The 14,632-nt window shown below is 43.6% G+C and overlaps 1 protein-coding gene across 4 annotated transcripts in view; it reads right to left on the reverse strand.

Annotated features, from left to right (window-relative positions):
• Nucleotides 1-5,705: 5,705 nt before the first annotated feature.
• Nucleotides 5,706-14,632, reverse strand: part of RAI14 (retinoic acid induced 14) — a 136,831-nt gene continuing 127,904 nt past the window's right edge. For all 4 annotated transcript variants that reach the window (XM_017674203.3, XM_017674205.3, XM_017674206.3 and 1 more), the window contains 4 exons: nucleotides 12,421-13,956; nucleotides 11,106-11,255; nucleotides 8,200-8,265; nucleotides 5,706-7,609 (listed from right to left, as the gene is read on the reverse strand). In XM_017674203.3, the coding sequence (XP_017529692.3) occupies nucleotides 7,532-7,609; nucleotides 8,200-8,265; nucleotides 11,106-11,255; nucleotides 12,421-13,956 (1,830 nt within the window). In that variant the 3' untranslated portion in view covers nucleotides 5,706-7,531. The remainder of the gene's footprint in view (nucleotides 7,610-8,199; nucleotides 8,266-11,105; nucleotides 11,256-12,420; nucleotides 13,957-14,632) is intronic.

Below are 14,632 nucleotides of genomic sequence, written 5' to 3' on the forward strand. Positions count from 1 at the left end.
GGCGACGCGATGCCGGGCTGCTCCGGCCAGCAGCAGCTTCCAACGCACCGTAGGCTTTCGGACTCAGAGGGCGGGACAAAGCGACCTCAGGCTTGTCCCTAAACTTCCTTCTGCGGCGGCTGAAACTTCCAGTTTCTCTCAAAAGGTCTTTACCTCTCGAAGATGAAGACGCAGGAAGAGGAGATAAGTGCAGAGACGCAAAAGAACTCTGGGCTCCAGGACCCAGCTACGACCCAGCGATTTAAAGCTGCGACCTCCCCGGCTGTAGTCAGCGACCCTCCGCGCCCCGCGCGCCCCTCGGCACACCCTGCACCCCCGCCATTCCCTGGGCTTTCCGGCTCTCCGGACCCGGACCCGAGAGGAAAGGCTCAGACAGCCCTATGGGCGGTGCTGACACCGTCTGTGTTGCCTTTCCTGTAAGATTTGAACCGTCCTTGCTTAAAGTGAGCAGTTTAAGAAGTGGGCCGTTTCTTAGAGTGAGTAGCTTAAGAACTGTTGCGCTAATTAATGGTTAGCAGTTGAGAGCGTATCTTCGAGGGAAGAGGGCACGTTTGGCAGACCCCACGTAGCTCTAGGTTACGCAGCCGTGAATTCTTGCACCACCCCCTTTTCGGTGGCCTGAAATGCACATAGTGGCTACAGTATGACAGGTGTAGAGGCAGCTGTGGCCGATACCGGAAGAACAACAGCGATTGGGCGTGAGGGTGTTGTCATGAACCGTACAGTGAACTGGGGCCCATGACAAGTCAAGCTGGGAGTGATACGTTCCTCGTGATTTCAAAGAAGAACAGGTTTGGTAGAGAAAGAAAATATTTCCTAAGAATTTCAAAGGTGATGTTCACATTTGGTGTTTGTTCTGTCCAGTTCTAAGGTTGAAGTTTAATTTCTATTGATCCAAGGCTGCCAAGATAGCCTTTTTGGTGTTAGATTGGAGAAGCAATTCAAGTGAGTTTGCTTAAATATCTCTTAAGTAAAACTTGGATGGCCTATTAGCTTAAGGTTTAAATGTGTACCCTCAGACTCTTGAGCTAAAATTTTAGAAAGCTCCATCCCCCTTTATTCTCATCTAAAAGAATTCCCAACACGGAGCAATGATCAAGCAATGAACTCAGCTTCAAGATGTCAAAGTTCTGATTTTGACTCTGTGTAGCCTGGGGCAAGCAAGTCACAACGAAAGAGTCCAGTTCTCTTGTCTGAGAGGATTTGTACATGAGCATTTGTACCACTTGCTTTCTTAAAAACCCTTCCAGAATTCTGTGAGTCACAGATTTTTGACATGCACAGGGATAAAAAGGAAGAACTAGTTTCCTGTTCTTTACCCTTAAGTTGAAAGTGTTAATGTTCTGTGGCTCTAGGACATGGCTGTGAGGTTGCTACTAAGTACATTAAATGTAACTTCTCTTTACTGAACCGCTGGCTTTGCCAATCACTGTAAAGGGAAGTTCAGTACCAGAACAGGCCCTGAATTCCTATTCCTAAAGCTGGCACTGTGGTTCCACTTCCATTTAATTAGCTCTGACCAGAAGCATGTTGCCGGACCTGTAAAATCAGAGTAAAATTAAAAGAATTTTGAAGACTCAAGAGTTCCAAACTTCTGATTTTTTTTTTCCTTGCCAGCTTAACCTTGCCCCCATATGTAAACCTTAGTTATAGTAAATGTGTTTTAGGTTTGTTCGCTAACGCTGGGATGGAATCTGGGTGGACGGTGCTTTCTATGGCAGGTTCACTCATATTCTCTCCCTTGATTCTGAGGTAAAAAAAGGCAAACTGCTATTGCAGAGATCACATATCACATTGAGGAAACCTGTAGAATCTTCAACCCCAAATCAAATGTTACCTCTAAGTTATCCCAACTCTAGAAACTGAAACTTAAGAACAAGGAAATCCAAATAAAACTCTTGAACTCTGTATTTCTTAAAAACATTTTCTGGCTTCTGAAGACAGGATTCAATACCTTCTTCTGAGCTCCCACAGTATCCAGTCCACAATCTCATCACAACACACAACTATATTGGTGCTCTGTTTACTTCTGAGTTTCTTACACTCTCCAGGTATCTGCCCACCACCCAGACAACACCTACTGAATACCTACTATGTGCCTGCTACTTTGCTAAGCATTAGGGAAGCAATAGTGTACAAACAAAGATTTTGCTCTCCTGAAGCTTCTATTCTACCAGGTGAAGAAAAACAGGGCTGCTAGTAAAAAAAAAAAAAAAATACAATGTCTAAGTTAAAAAAAGGCACATGGCTCAGAAGATTAGCAGCAACTTAGTGTGAATTAGGAAAAACCCTCATCCTCCAGGTAGATTCAGCCCCCTATTAAGGGGTACAGGTGTGGGAACAGAGGATGGGCTGGATTTCAGGACTGACTCCCTCCCTCCTTTAGCCAGGTGAAGCACCTTACATGCAGGAATGTCTTGTCTTCCTTCTGCTCACCTCCCTCTCTTGGGGACTTACTCCTCAGGAAGCCTTTCCACCTGTTGGAAGCCACACTGATTGCTCCCTCAAGTGCTCCTATGTCCTGCTTATGGCAACCCGTCAGCAGCTGAGCTCTTGTGTTTTGTTTCACGACAAATAGTGACAAATTATATGGAGGAAAACAAAGCCAGGTAAGGGATTAGAAAGTGATGTGGGCATGTGGGGAGAGGTGTGTTAACTTACACAGTGGTGGTGAGGGCCTCACTGACAAGGTGTTATTGAGCTGAGACCTCATGGAAATAAGGAACCAAATCATGAAAAATCTATAAAAGCATTCTAAGTTGTTAACAGCAAGTGCAAAGGTCCTGAGGCAAGAGCAAGGTTAGTGGGTTCAAAGACTGGCAGCAAAAGGGCGATTAAGAATGAGAGAGAGAGAGTGGGTCAGCAAAAGAGCTTGTCATACAGGGCCCATAGTATAGGCAATTCATCCATCTAAATGTGCATCCATTCACCCTCCCAGTGAAAACCAAATGACAGGACCTGTTTCATCATCTGTGAACTCCTTGTGAGCAGTTACTATGTTCACCGTTGGACCTTTACCATTCAGCACAGTGCCTGGCTTATTATCAGTGTAATTAACATTTAATAAACTGAGTCATCTCCAGGAACTCTCCATTTGAGGGATCCTGGCCTCTCAGTGTGTGTATACCAGTTTCCTATTGTTGCTTTAGCAAATCTCCACAAATTTAGTGGCTTAAAACAATGCAAATTTTTTATCTCAGTTCTGGAGGTCAGAAGTCTGCACTGGCTGGAACTTAGCTGAGACAAGGTGTCAGCAAGGCTGGTTCTTTTTAGGGCTTCTTGGGGATAATTTTGTTTTCAAGCCTTTACCAGTGTATAGAGACCACCTGCATTCCGTGGTTCATGACCTCTTCCTCCTTCAGAGCCAGCAGTGTAGCATCTTTAAATCTCTGCTTCTTCCAATTTAAGAGACCTGATTATATGAGGCACACCTGGATAACCCACACTAATTTCCTTTAATGTCAGCTGATTAGCAACCTAAATTCTATCTACGAACTTAATTCCTCTCTCCTGTATAACATAAGATATTCACAGATTCTTGGGATTAGAACATGGACCTTTTGGGGAGAGCCATTTTCTGCCTACCAGGGTGTGTTTAACATGATTTCAATGCCTAGGTAAAGACATCTGGAGGTGCCATACGGGGAACCCTTACTGCCTACCTCTTGTTAGAAGCTTCCATTGTTTGGCTGTGTCTTGCTCCTTTCTCTCCCCTACATGCCCTTCGCTTATAATCTGGTACAGCCAGTCACAGTTCTTCAATATACTGTTTCTATTTTAGGGTTTAATTTGAAATGAATATGCAGGAATGTCTTGTCTTCCTTCTGCTCACCTCCATCTCTTGGGGACTTACTCCTCAGGAAGCCTTTCCACCTGTTGGAAGCCACACTGATTGCTCCCTCAAGCGCTCCTATGTCCTGCTTATGGCAACCCATCAGCAACTGAGCTCTTGTGTTTTGTTTCACGAATAAGCCCCACACTCCCGTGATGCTTGCTTTTTCCCTGAGCTGATGAATTCACTTCTCTGTGAATGCCTTGATCTGTTGCTTTTCCCAACTCACTCTGCCCCATAGTCAGTCTTTTAACTTTGTCAAAAAGCATCACCCCATCATTGCTGGATAGTTTCTGCTGCTGTCAGCACACAACATTCCAGTTACGCCACTTTGCAAAAGGTTGTGCTTTGCACATTCCAGAAGCATTTTCCCCATACAGCATATTGTGTGTTTATCTTAAGAAGGGTGGGTTTAATTATTAAAAGTTTTGGAGTCAGTCTGTAAGGAAAACAAATTGACGAAGCTTATTCAACCAATGTGAAGAACAAGGCCATTCTTTCTCATCGTGATGCTGAATACATCCTTTTTCTCTGCATTTCTGTATCACATGACAGAAGCTACTGTGAAAATGGGCCATCTGAAAATTACCCAAATGATTCTCACACATATGTGTAAAGATGTTTATACATAGGACAGTCACCACATCATTTTTAGGGCTGTAAAATACTGGCAGCAGATTAAATGCCCATCGATGAGGACCTAGTTCAGTAAAATACAGCAGAAATCATTCCATGAAATACTATGCAGCAATTAAAAAGACTGCTGACAGAACCATCTCCAGGATATTTTGAGTGGAAAAGGTATGGTTCAAGAGCACATGAAGGATGCCTCTATATTTAAAAGGCAAAGTAAAATACATTTCCTATATATACATAAAGACATAAAATGTCCCAGGTCACCCCAAAACCTTAAAAGATGTTGCCTCTGGAGAGCTGAACTAAAGATTGGGAGTAGGAGGGAGAGATTTTCAGTGTATTTCATTTGTCCTACAGTACCTGATAGCTAAACATCAAAGTATGAGAATTTCTTTTCATATCCCGACTTTGGCATATGAAGCATTGATTCCCATGTAAGACAACTGGTTTAGGTTTATATCTAGGTTAACTGCCTGGCTGAGTCTCCCCAGAAAATCATGCTCTGAGGTGAAAGGTTGGCCTCTGTACTGAATTAAGTTCTGCTCTCAGGATGCATGCACTTGTTAACTTTAAATGGTAATAATCTCATTCACCATTTGCAATATTTTCATTGATTTCTTTTGTCCCTTTTTATAAGGGTGCATTTAAGGTTAATTAAGTCTGTGTTGTGTGTAGCTGGTATGCAGGGGCAATGGGCTGTTGAGGCAGTAGCATCATGCTGTGTATAGGGAGATGGCCTTGTTATGTTGAACTGTGATGAATGTTACCTGTGTAAATAATTGCACCCATTTCATTGTCATTTGTTGTTTTAATTATGACTTTAACCTGTGAGAATTCACCTTATAGTATTTTTTCCAGGAATGAATTATCCTCATAATGTAATAGGAGAATGTATTTGATTTTTTTCAAAACATGTGTATGCTTTCTTCAAAAAAGAAAAGAGAAAAAAAAATCTAATGGAGGCTTTTAAATAGTTAAAAAGACCACTGGTTAACTGAGAGGCAATTTGAAAGAACCATGCTATGATGCAACTGCCCAAAAGTGGCTGATGCTGGGGGACAGAGTACAAGGGGCACCCAGGAACTGGGAGACAATGTGATATGTGAGTGGCTGTGGACGACTGCCCCTTGCTGAGTATAATGCAGGGTGTAAAAACCATCACCCCCAAATGCTATTGATCTGTCTTCAGAAGCCATACCGCTATGCTCCTGAATACACCAAAAATCAATGACAGAGATGCAAAACTGAAACAAAACTTTATTTTCTGTGATACGTTCTGTAAATTACAAAGGCAAAAGGCTAAACTACAGCATACAACTTTTCAATATTTAACCAGAAAGAATACTTGTAATAAATATGCATCCTGAAATAAGATACAAGGCTACACTGTGTCAGGCATCCTCAAAATGTCTCAGGTTTTATACTCTGCAGCATTTCTGTGCAGGGGCAGGAGAGGGGGGTTGTTCTGTTTTCTGAAGTGCTGCAACAAACCATCCTTTCACATTTCTTTGGAGCATTTTTGGAATTGCATTACTATAAACAACTTAAGAAGCGTAACACCAAGCCTGGAAACCATTTTCGCTTTGCTTTGTCGGTCTTCCCCCAGTACAGACTGACGCATCATCCGAGAGGGCCGTGCGCCCTCAGCCCAGGCAGCCCTTTGGAATGGGGCCCTGCCGGAGCAGGCCTGCATTTTTAGTTATATACTCTGGAGATCTCTGTAGTCACTTTACGTCCCTCAATAGGATCAGTGCCATAAGGGAGGTTCAAGCAAGTTAGGAACATTTTTAACCTCAAAGTAAAGTGTACAGAAATATATTCCCCCCAAGACCTTTGCTGTGCACCACAATGTTTACGTATCAGGATTTTTAAGTTTCAAAGTTGAAAAACTGATGGCTACGAATAGTCCTTCCAGGGATAATTTAAGGGCACTGGTAGAGCTGGATATTCAAAAATATTCCATGGGTAAAAAAGGATGTACTACCTTCAGAAATGTGCTCCAGTTCTGAGGACATAATGGCAGAAAGTCTAAGGGTGTTGGTGGTAGCTCAGGTTGAGCCTAGAACACACAACTACCTTTTGCTATAGCTGAAAACTTGGGAGGAAAAAGTTCTATCTTTAAAAAGTCTTAAGCATGGTTACCTAAAAAATACTTTGTTAATATAGTCTAATGTAAATTTCACTTATTTAGGGTTTTAGATATGAAAACATCTTTAAGAGCCAATAAAAATATTGTAGAGAGAAAAAAAACACTTTCAAAAATTGAGGTTAAGAACTCTGAGGCATTTCTTTTGGCTGTAAACATGCAGTTCACTGTCCCTTGTTGAAACACAAATGTTTGGATTTCCTGAGCTTCACAGATAACAGCAGGAGGCAAGTTTGCATAGAAAATTTGCAATGTGTCAACAATTGACTTAAAAAGAACTTTCAAGGACAATTTGCTTTTGTTTTAAACTTCAGTATTTTAGTGAATAGTGCTTATCAAACTGTAACATTGACCAGCAGGGCAATGTGATATATAAGGCAGATGGGAGAAAAAGATGGAATCGGAGTTTTTAAATCCACAGGGTATCATGACAAAGGGTCTCACACATGCACTGCATAACTAGTGCCATTCTAATTTGGTTAGCAATTCAAACATGTTTGGGGATTGGAAATCAAAGGCAAAAAGCAACCTCCTGTGCTGAACAGCACACCTGCATGTTGGAACCAAGGCAGCATTCACTGTGTGGAGGTGTCAACTCATCACTCTGGCTGGTCAAGTACTGGGGAGGGAGGGTGCCCAGGGCGCCCACCCGCCAGCACCAGGACCAGACTCTGGGGTGTGGCTGATCTTGCCTCTGGAATCTAAAGGGATGGCAGGGCCTTTCACCTCTGCTACTTTGAAGTTTGTCAGGAGGACAGTCTGAGGCCAGTCAGGCCTCAGAGAGAAGCCTCTGGAAAGGGAAGAAGCTATGCTAGGTCATGGTGCATACCATGAGAACAGCGGCAGTGCTTGCCAACAACTCCTGATCGACCGCAAGGATGGACAGTGAGGGGGCAGTTCCTGCCAGGGAATCCACTTCACTTCTTCTGGGACTGGTTTTTACACATGGTAAGGATTTGCTTCAGTACTTTCTGAACATCTTCATCCATCTGGCCCTGGGAAATTCAAACAGAGACACTCATTAGAACCTAAGTTAAGTCTTGGAACTGTCTCCCCTAGGCAATGAGATGGCTGGTTGGGAGGAAGCCCTTGGCTTTTCTCCCTGATGTTCCAAAAGAATGTTAGGCCTACGATTTCCCACTGTGAGAAATTGAGTCAGAGAAGGTTCTGGTCATTTCCCTCTGGAGGGGCCTACCAGAGCCCCCATAGGGCAAAGGGTTCCTGGGGTCTTGGCTGCAAACATGAGCCCAGCTGGCCAAACCCCAACAGTTTCAGGGGTGAGACAGTGCTGACGGGCCTGCGAATATCGGCATGGCTGGAAAATAACACCCAGCTCCTCTTCCTGATAGGGGGCAGCAACCACGTCCTCCTCCATTTCTCATCAAATGATGAGGCTCATCTCAGGAAATGGCACAGAGCTCCTGACACAAAATCCAAAGCAAAGCAGAAGGCACTTCCAAGCTCTCCAAGCACAGGATTCTCTGCAAACTCCTGTTTGTTCTACCAGTTTAACCACAGGCCTCTGGGCAGCATCTCTTGCAGCATTCTTTAGGACACCTGGATACTGGGTGGGGTGTCACCGTACCTGCACGGCATAAAGAAGGTGCATTCTGTAAACTGATATGACCTCCTGGTGTTGCTTCTTGCATTCCTACAAAGAGACAATTTGACATTGTTAAAGAGCTTAGGAGACCTTTAAAAAAACTATGGAAAGCTATATTCAAATGCTACCCAAGTGATTCCCCCCACCAAAAGCTAGCATATAAACACATTTAAAACTATTGTGGGCTCACTGGGTTGTGAATTTCTGAACATTTGTCAATATTCTTAGGGAGAAAAAGCCTACCTATTTCATATCTTGGTATGTCAACTCTAAAAGTCCGGTTATTGTAATCCCAAATTTATTGCAAACAATGTACATCATAAACATATTTATGTAAACACACAGATTCACACAAAGTAAATAGGAAAAGGGAAAATATCAAATGCAAAAAGTGATTGTCTCTGAGTGGTTGAATTATGGGCAATTTTTATTTATAGGAAAATTTTCAGAGTTTTTTGTATTTCCCAACTTTCCTACAATGATGAGTTTTTATTAATTTAGGAAAGAAATCCATTCTTTTCCAGGGAAGTATTGATCACCCACTATATATCCAGCACCACATAATCCCTGGGGAATGCAATAATTTGGCTGTCATTGTGCCAGGGTGGCGAACAGGGTGGGCACCCATCTCAAATGCTTCCGCAGCACACCTGTTCATGCTTGTATTGCTGTTTGTTATCATTTTGGTTCTTCTCAGCGACTATTTCAAGGATCTGAACACAGCTCTGAACTCTTCCAAGAAGAAAGCTTTCCTTTTACTTTCTGATGGAAATTGAGACTATCATATATGGATCACTTCAAACATCTATGGAAGTCCAGGAATACCTATTCTCACCGCCTTCCCAGCAGTGTAGGATAGGAGGTGTCCTTCTTGGTCAAGTCCTTTGAAGTTCACACCTTCAGAAGGTGCACTTGGTACCTCTCTCTCTGCTGTTTCCTCCCCCTTTCGGTTACCTCCATTCAGTCATTTGTACCATTGCCCACTGGTCACTGTCTTCCTTTCCATCCAGGCAACATCACCAACTGGGTGGCCGCAATTTCCACATGCATAAGCCACCTATCACCTTGGCCCCTCTCAGTTCCTCAAGTTCAACTTCCATGACTTGTTCCTCCTCCCTCCAGCCACTCACTCATGGTCACCACCCTGCCTGTCATAACCTCTGAAATCTCAACTGAAAACACCCCACCCTCTGACCACCATCTCCTATCTTTCCAGCCAACCTTCTCTGGCTTTCCGGGCCTCCTGCCATGTATCTTCAGCCCCATCGGATACCTAGCTGCTCATTCACATCCCTGGCAGGCAGCCTGCTGTAGTCAGCCGAGGTTCTACCCTGCTACTCCACTGGAACTGTCGTTGCCAAGGTGACCAAGGGCCATCTAAACACCGCATCTCAGTCCTGCTGCCTCCTACTCATCCCTTCAAGACTCAGCACAGGCATCACCTCCTGCAGGAATCTTTCCAGCCCCTCCAAGTCTGGGCGAGCACATGTCCTCTGCAGGCCCCCCAGCTCTATCACCGGGTGTGCACCACACTGAGAATATGGTAAGCCATTGTACTGAGCATAAATTCTGTGAGGGCAGGGACTGTGTCTTACTCTTTTTTATATCAACACCTTTAATAATACTGACACAAAAGAGCTCATTAAATACATGCTGAAAATTGTAAGACTGGCTGTATAAACCTTAGCACTTTATCTACAAGTCTGTGATAACCACTCCATCAGAAAAATGACCTGCAGAACACAGGAAGGAGCATCATCCTTCTTGATTATTCCTCCAATGCCAGAAGTGGGAACAAACAAGCTGGTTTTGTACTTTGTGGTGAGCCAGAGTGAGGACTGCACAGACCCACTTCACCAGTATCAAGTCTATATGGAAGAAATCATAAAATCCAGGTCCTGTTTGTGAATGGGAACTAGACACAGTCCAGGACAGACTAGGAAAATGTGACATACCCTTGTCAACTAATACCTTAACAAGATATTGGGGTACGCTAAGTAAATGATGGCCCTCCAAAGATGTCCACATCCCTATAAATGTTACCTATATGGCAAGAGATTCCTTGCAGGTGTTACTAAGTAAAGGATCTGGAGATGGGGTGAAAGATTATCCCCATTATCTGGGTGTGCCTTAGGCATAACCACAGGAGAGAGGTGAGGTCAAAAGGGGACGGAGGATATGGGAGCTGGAGTGGACAGAACCAGAGGTTGGAGTGATGTGCTTTGAAGATGGAAGTAGGTGCCAGGGGCCATGGAATTCCGGGGGCCTCCAAAAGCTAGACGATGCAAGGAAATGGATTCTCCCCTAGAGCCTCTGGAAGGAACCAGCCCTGCTGACACCTTGACTTTAGTTTCAGACTTACTATCCCTAGAACTTTAAGACAATACATTCGTGTTTTTAACCAAGTTTGGGTTACAATAACCATAGGAAACCAATATAGATATGAAAGAACTTTGCTGGGTTAAGTAAGGAGAGAGGCCAAGCAGCAGCTCAGATATGTAGCTGTGCACCCACCACACCCCTGATAAGAAACAGTTGTTGCCACTGCCCCAGCCGGTAATGACTGTTGCAGAAAAATGGAGAAAGGGAGAAATGAGTGGATGAGAGGACAAGCTTCCAGCGCTGCCTGCCGATTCCTCCCCTCCCAGAGCCACACTAACCCATCTCGCTACCGCGGATGGCTGAGAACTCCACTGGTTTCCTCTTTTGCCCTCTCCAAAGAAGCCTTCAGTCGGCTGTCACCAAAGTGCCGCACTCCTTTAGGCTGGCCCCCGGCTGCTCAGTCCAGCCCACCCCAGAGCTGAGCAGGATGCAATGCGCCCGTCCAAGCCCCGCGTTGGCCAGGCTGCCCTGCCCCGCCCCAGCCAGCTGGAACCAAGCCCACTCACAGCCAGCTGGCTCTGGAGCTGTTTCGTCTGCTGCTGCAGCGCTTCCAGCTGTGGGCTCTGCCTCTTGGACGGGCTGGCCGAGTAGGAGAGCTGCGAGAGGCTGTTCAGTGCTTCCTTCAACTTGGAGACTTCCTTCGACATCTCGTTTATCTAGGGGTAATGGAAAACTACATCAACAGGCAAGGACATGGCTGCAGAGGCAAACTTCCAGATATTTCTAAGCCCTGAACATCACCTCTACTGGCCTCTGGGACTCAAGGCTGAACAGTTCCTGTTTTATTTTTTAAAGAAAACCCATAAAATGAAAGAGATAACAAAATCAGGCAAACCCACAAAGCCCTCTAAGGCCATTATATTCAAATAAGAGCCCCAGATTGAATATTGTGTTTTCATGCCTGAAGGTTAACAAAAGCTATGACACTGAATTCCTTTTTTGCCCTGAAAAGGGATACTGTTGAAAAAATAAATCTGGAACAGGATTTTAGACATTCTTCCATATTGCTGACATGAGTAGTCAGGAGTAAGTCCTAGGAACCCTGATACCTGGGGGCACCTTTAAAGTAAATACAACCCTACCCCCCACAGCCATCCCCAACCTCCTGCCCCCTTGGCTTTGGAAGCTCTTTTTGAAACATTCATTATGATAAAGGAATAAACGATAAAACAGTGTTCTGATCAAAGATACTTGGAACATCTGACCCAGGGGACTGGGGATGCAGAGCAGACTCAAGCACAGGACCCACCTCAACCTGCCCCTTCGCTTTCCTCCTTCCTGCGTGCCACATCCAGCCCACCTCCAACAGCCTGCCCCCCACTTTCCTCCCTCCCCTCTTATACACCTTTGAAAATGGGCTAGGAGGCAGTTTTTATACTGACTCAGGAAAGCTCCCAGAGCCTGGGTAAGCAGGATGACATCTGGAGTATGTGGGTTTCCATATGATGGAGGAATCTGTCTGGATTCCAAAAGAGTTGAAGTTCAAGAAGGGTCACACATACTTTTCAGTTTGTGGGTTCACTTTTGATCCCTGACACTTGGCAGAACTTCTGTAAAATAATTTTTAAAGGGAAAATATGTACTACATATGTGAAGATGCTTTAGTATAAGGGAACTGGTAGAAGGTTAGTTTTCTTTTTTAATAAATGGCCAACCTACTGTTCTTCGTAAGACTTTGAGGACAGATGGAGTCATGTACGGACCCTCTGTGCATTCACAAGTTTGTGCTAACAAATGCTAAAAAATGTTAGTTAGAGTAAAGGTTGAAGGTCCACAGGCTTACTACTGAGAATTCTAGAAACTCAATGGCAATAGACCAACCTTCTTATCTTTATCTTCCTCCAGTTTTGAATTGGTCTCAGAATATCTCTTCACTTCTGCAAGCTCTTCCTGAGCATGCCGGAATTTTTGCAAAAGTTCATTTACTTCCTGCTCTTTGGATTTCAAGAGAGTCTGAATATTGTCCTTTTCCCTTTTCATTTGGGAGACCTCACTTCTAATCTGCACAACCTCTAAATGGGCCTTCTCCTTCTCTTTCACTGAATCCTTTAATTTTGATGCCAACACACTCACTTCACTTTCTAATGACGACTGGAGCTTCTCGTAGGCAGACCTGGGCACCATTGCTTCAGTCATTGCTGCCTTCTCTTCCAGGAGCCGTTTCTCCAGCTTTGCCACTTGCACTTCCTTGCTTGCCAGGTGCTCTTTGAGACCACTTACTTTCACCTCCATCTCTTTCACAGAATTTTGCAGCGTGGTTACCACTTGCAAATGTTCTGTGATGGAAACGGAGTTCTCTTTCTGTGCATCTACCAGTTGTTTAAGCTGGGTCAACTCATTCAACACCTTTGAATACTGAGATTTCATTTCGGATAGGGCCTCTTCTGCCCTAGTTCTGGATACATCTGTCACTTGCATCAGTTTCTCATGCTCTGCTCTATGGATATAGTCAGCCGTTATGTCTTCTAGAGATTTCCTCTTCCTGTAATCCTCCAGCTCTGCCTGGGCCTCTTTGTACAGCTGTGACAGCTCACTCACTTGCTTGTTGAGTTCATCTATCATCCTGTTCATGGCCTCTTTCATGTCCCCAGCTTCATCACCAGCCTCCTGTGTTATCTGACTTTTTAGTGAATCTTTTACTTTCTTGATTTCTTCTTGGGCCTCTTGGTATTTCTCAAGCAGAAATGCTTTCTCTTTATTCATATTCTCAATAACAGAGCAATATGAACTTTTCATTTCCTCGTACTCTTCCACAGGGGGCCGGATAACCACACCTTTCTCCCTCTCTACAAGTTTTTCTTCCAGCTCTCTCAGTTTCTCTTTATTTCTTTCACTTTCTTCTAATGCATTCTGGAGATCCTGCTTTAGCACACCTATTTCTTCCTCGGTGAGCCTTAGCTCACGGAGATGTGAGTAGCTATCCACACTTTCAGGGGAGACAAGGCCCAGTTTCATCTGTTTCTGCACATTCAGGACTTCTTTCATAGCCTCCTCATACTTGCTCTGAGTTTCTTTAAGTTTCTGGCTGAGATCGGAGCCATTCTCTGAAATCTCGGCATTGTTTAAGCACACTGATTCTGTCCTTCTGGACTGAAGCTCAGCCTGTAGCTGTTTCTTCTCTGCTTCAGAGCTTTCCAATCTCTTCTGCAAGTCTTGCAAAATCTCTTGCAGCTGCTGAATTCTGACATCGCTATTGATTGTGGACTTGCTCAAGGGATGTGCTAAGACAGATGGAGATGATTTGGAGTCTGGCAGAGAGGTTTCACAAGGTTTGCCCAGGGATGGGGCCAAGTCAGTTTGAGTGGAATGGTAAGAGTCAAAGTTCAGGTCTGCTTCTGCATCCTTGGGGGTTTTGGCCTGGGAAAAAAACAAGAACGAAATGGCACCAAAGGTGTGTTTAGGTGAGCAAGCAGCTGGAATGAGAAAACAAATCCCAAACTTAGTACAGGAGAGCAGTGTAATCATTCCGTATGTGTACTCTTGTTCCATGGGGTCTGGAACATGAGAGTTGGATTAACGAGATTAAACTTTTCTGTGCTCTCTTAGGACAGATTATTTGAGCCACTTAAAGAACACTAGATTGTTTTGGCTATAAAACCTCTGATTGTAATTTTTCCTTTGCTTCTCTTATCATCCTGGTTGCCAAGAGGGGGCCATGGGCTCAGTACAGGTATTCCTTATTAAATTTTTTAATCTGCTAAATGATCTTTACTAAATGAAATGGTTAATTTTATAAATATATATGTATATAAATATATAGTCGTTAGTCACATATATATATACACATGTATATATGTATATTACATATGTATATATAAAATTATATATATATGTAGTCACATATGTATATATAAAATTATATATATATATGTAGTTACATATGTGTATATAAAATTATATATAATTTATCAATTCAATCACTTACAGAAATGGAGTTAATGATAACTCTCTCAAGAAAGTTTGAAAATGTAAAATGCTTAAGGCTAGCTATATTAAAAAAGGAGAAACTAGGTATTTAAAACAGAACCTCATC

The sequence above is a fragment of the Manis javanica genome, chromosome 1 (assembly GCF_040802235.1).
Source record: "Manis javanica isolate MJ-LG chromosome 1, MJ_LKY, whole genome shotgun sequence".
NCBI classification, from domain to species: Eukaryota; Metazoa; Chordata; class Mammalia; order Pholidota; family Manidae; genus Manis; species Manis javanica.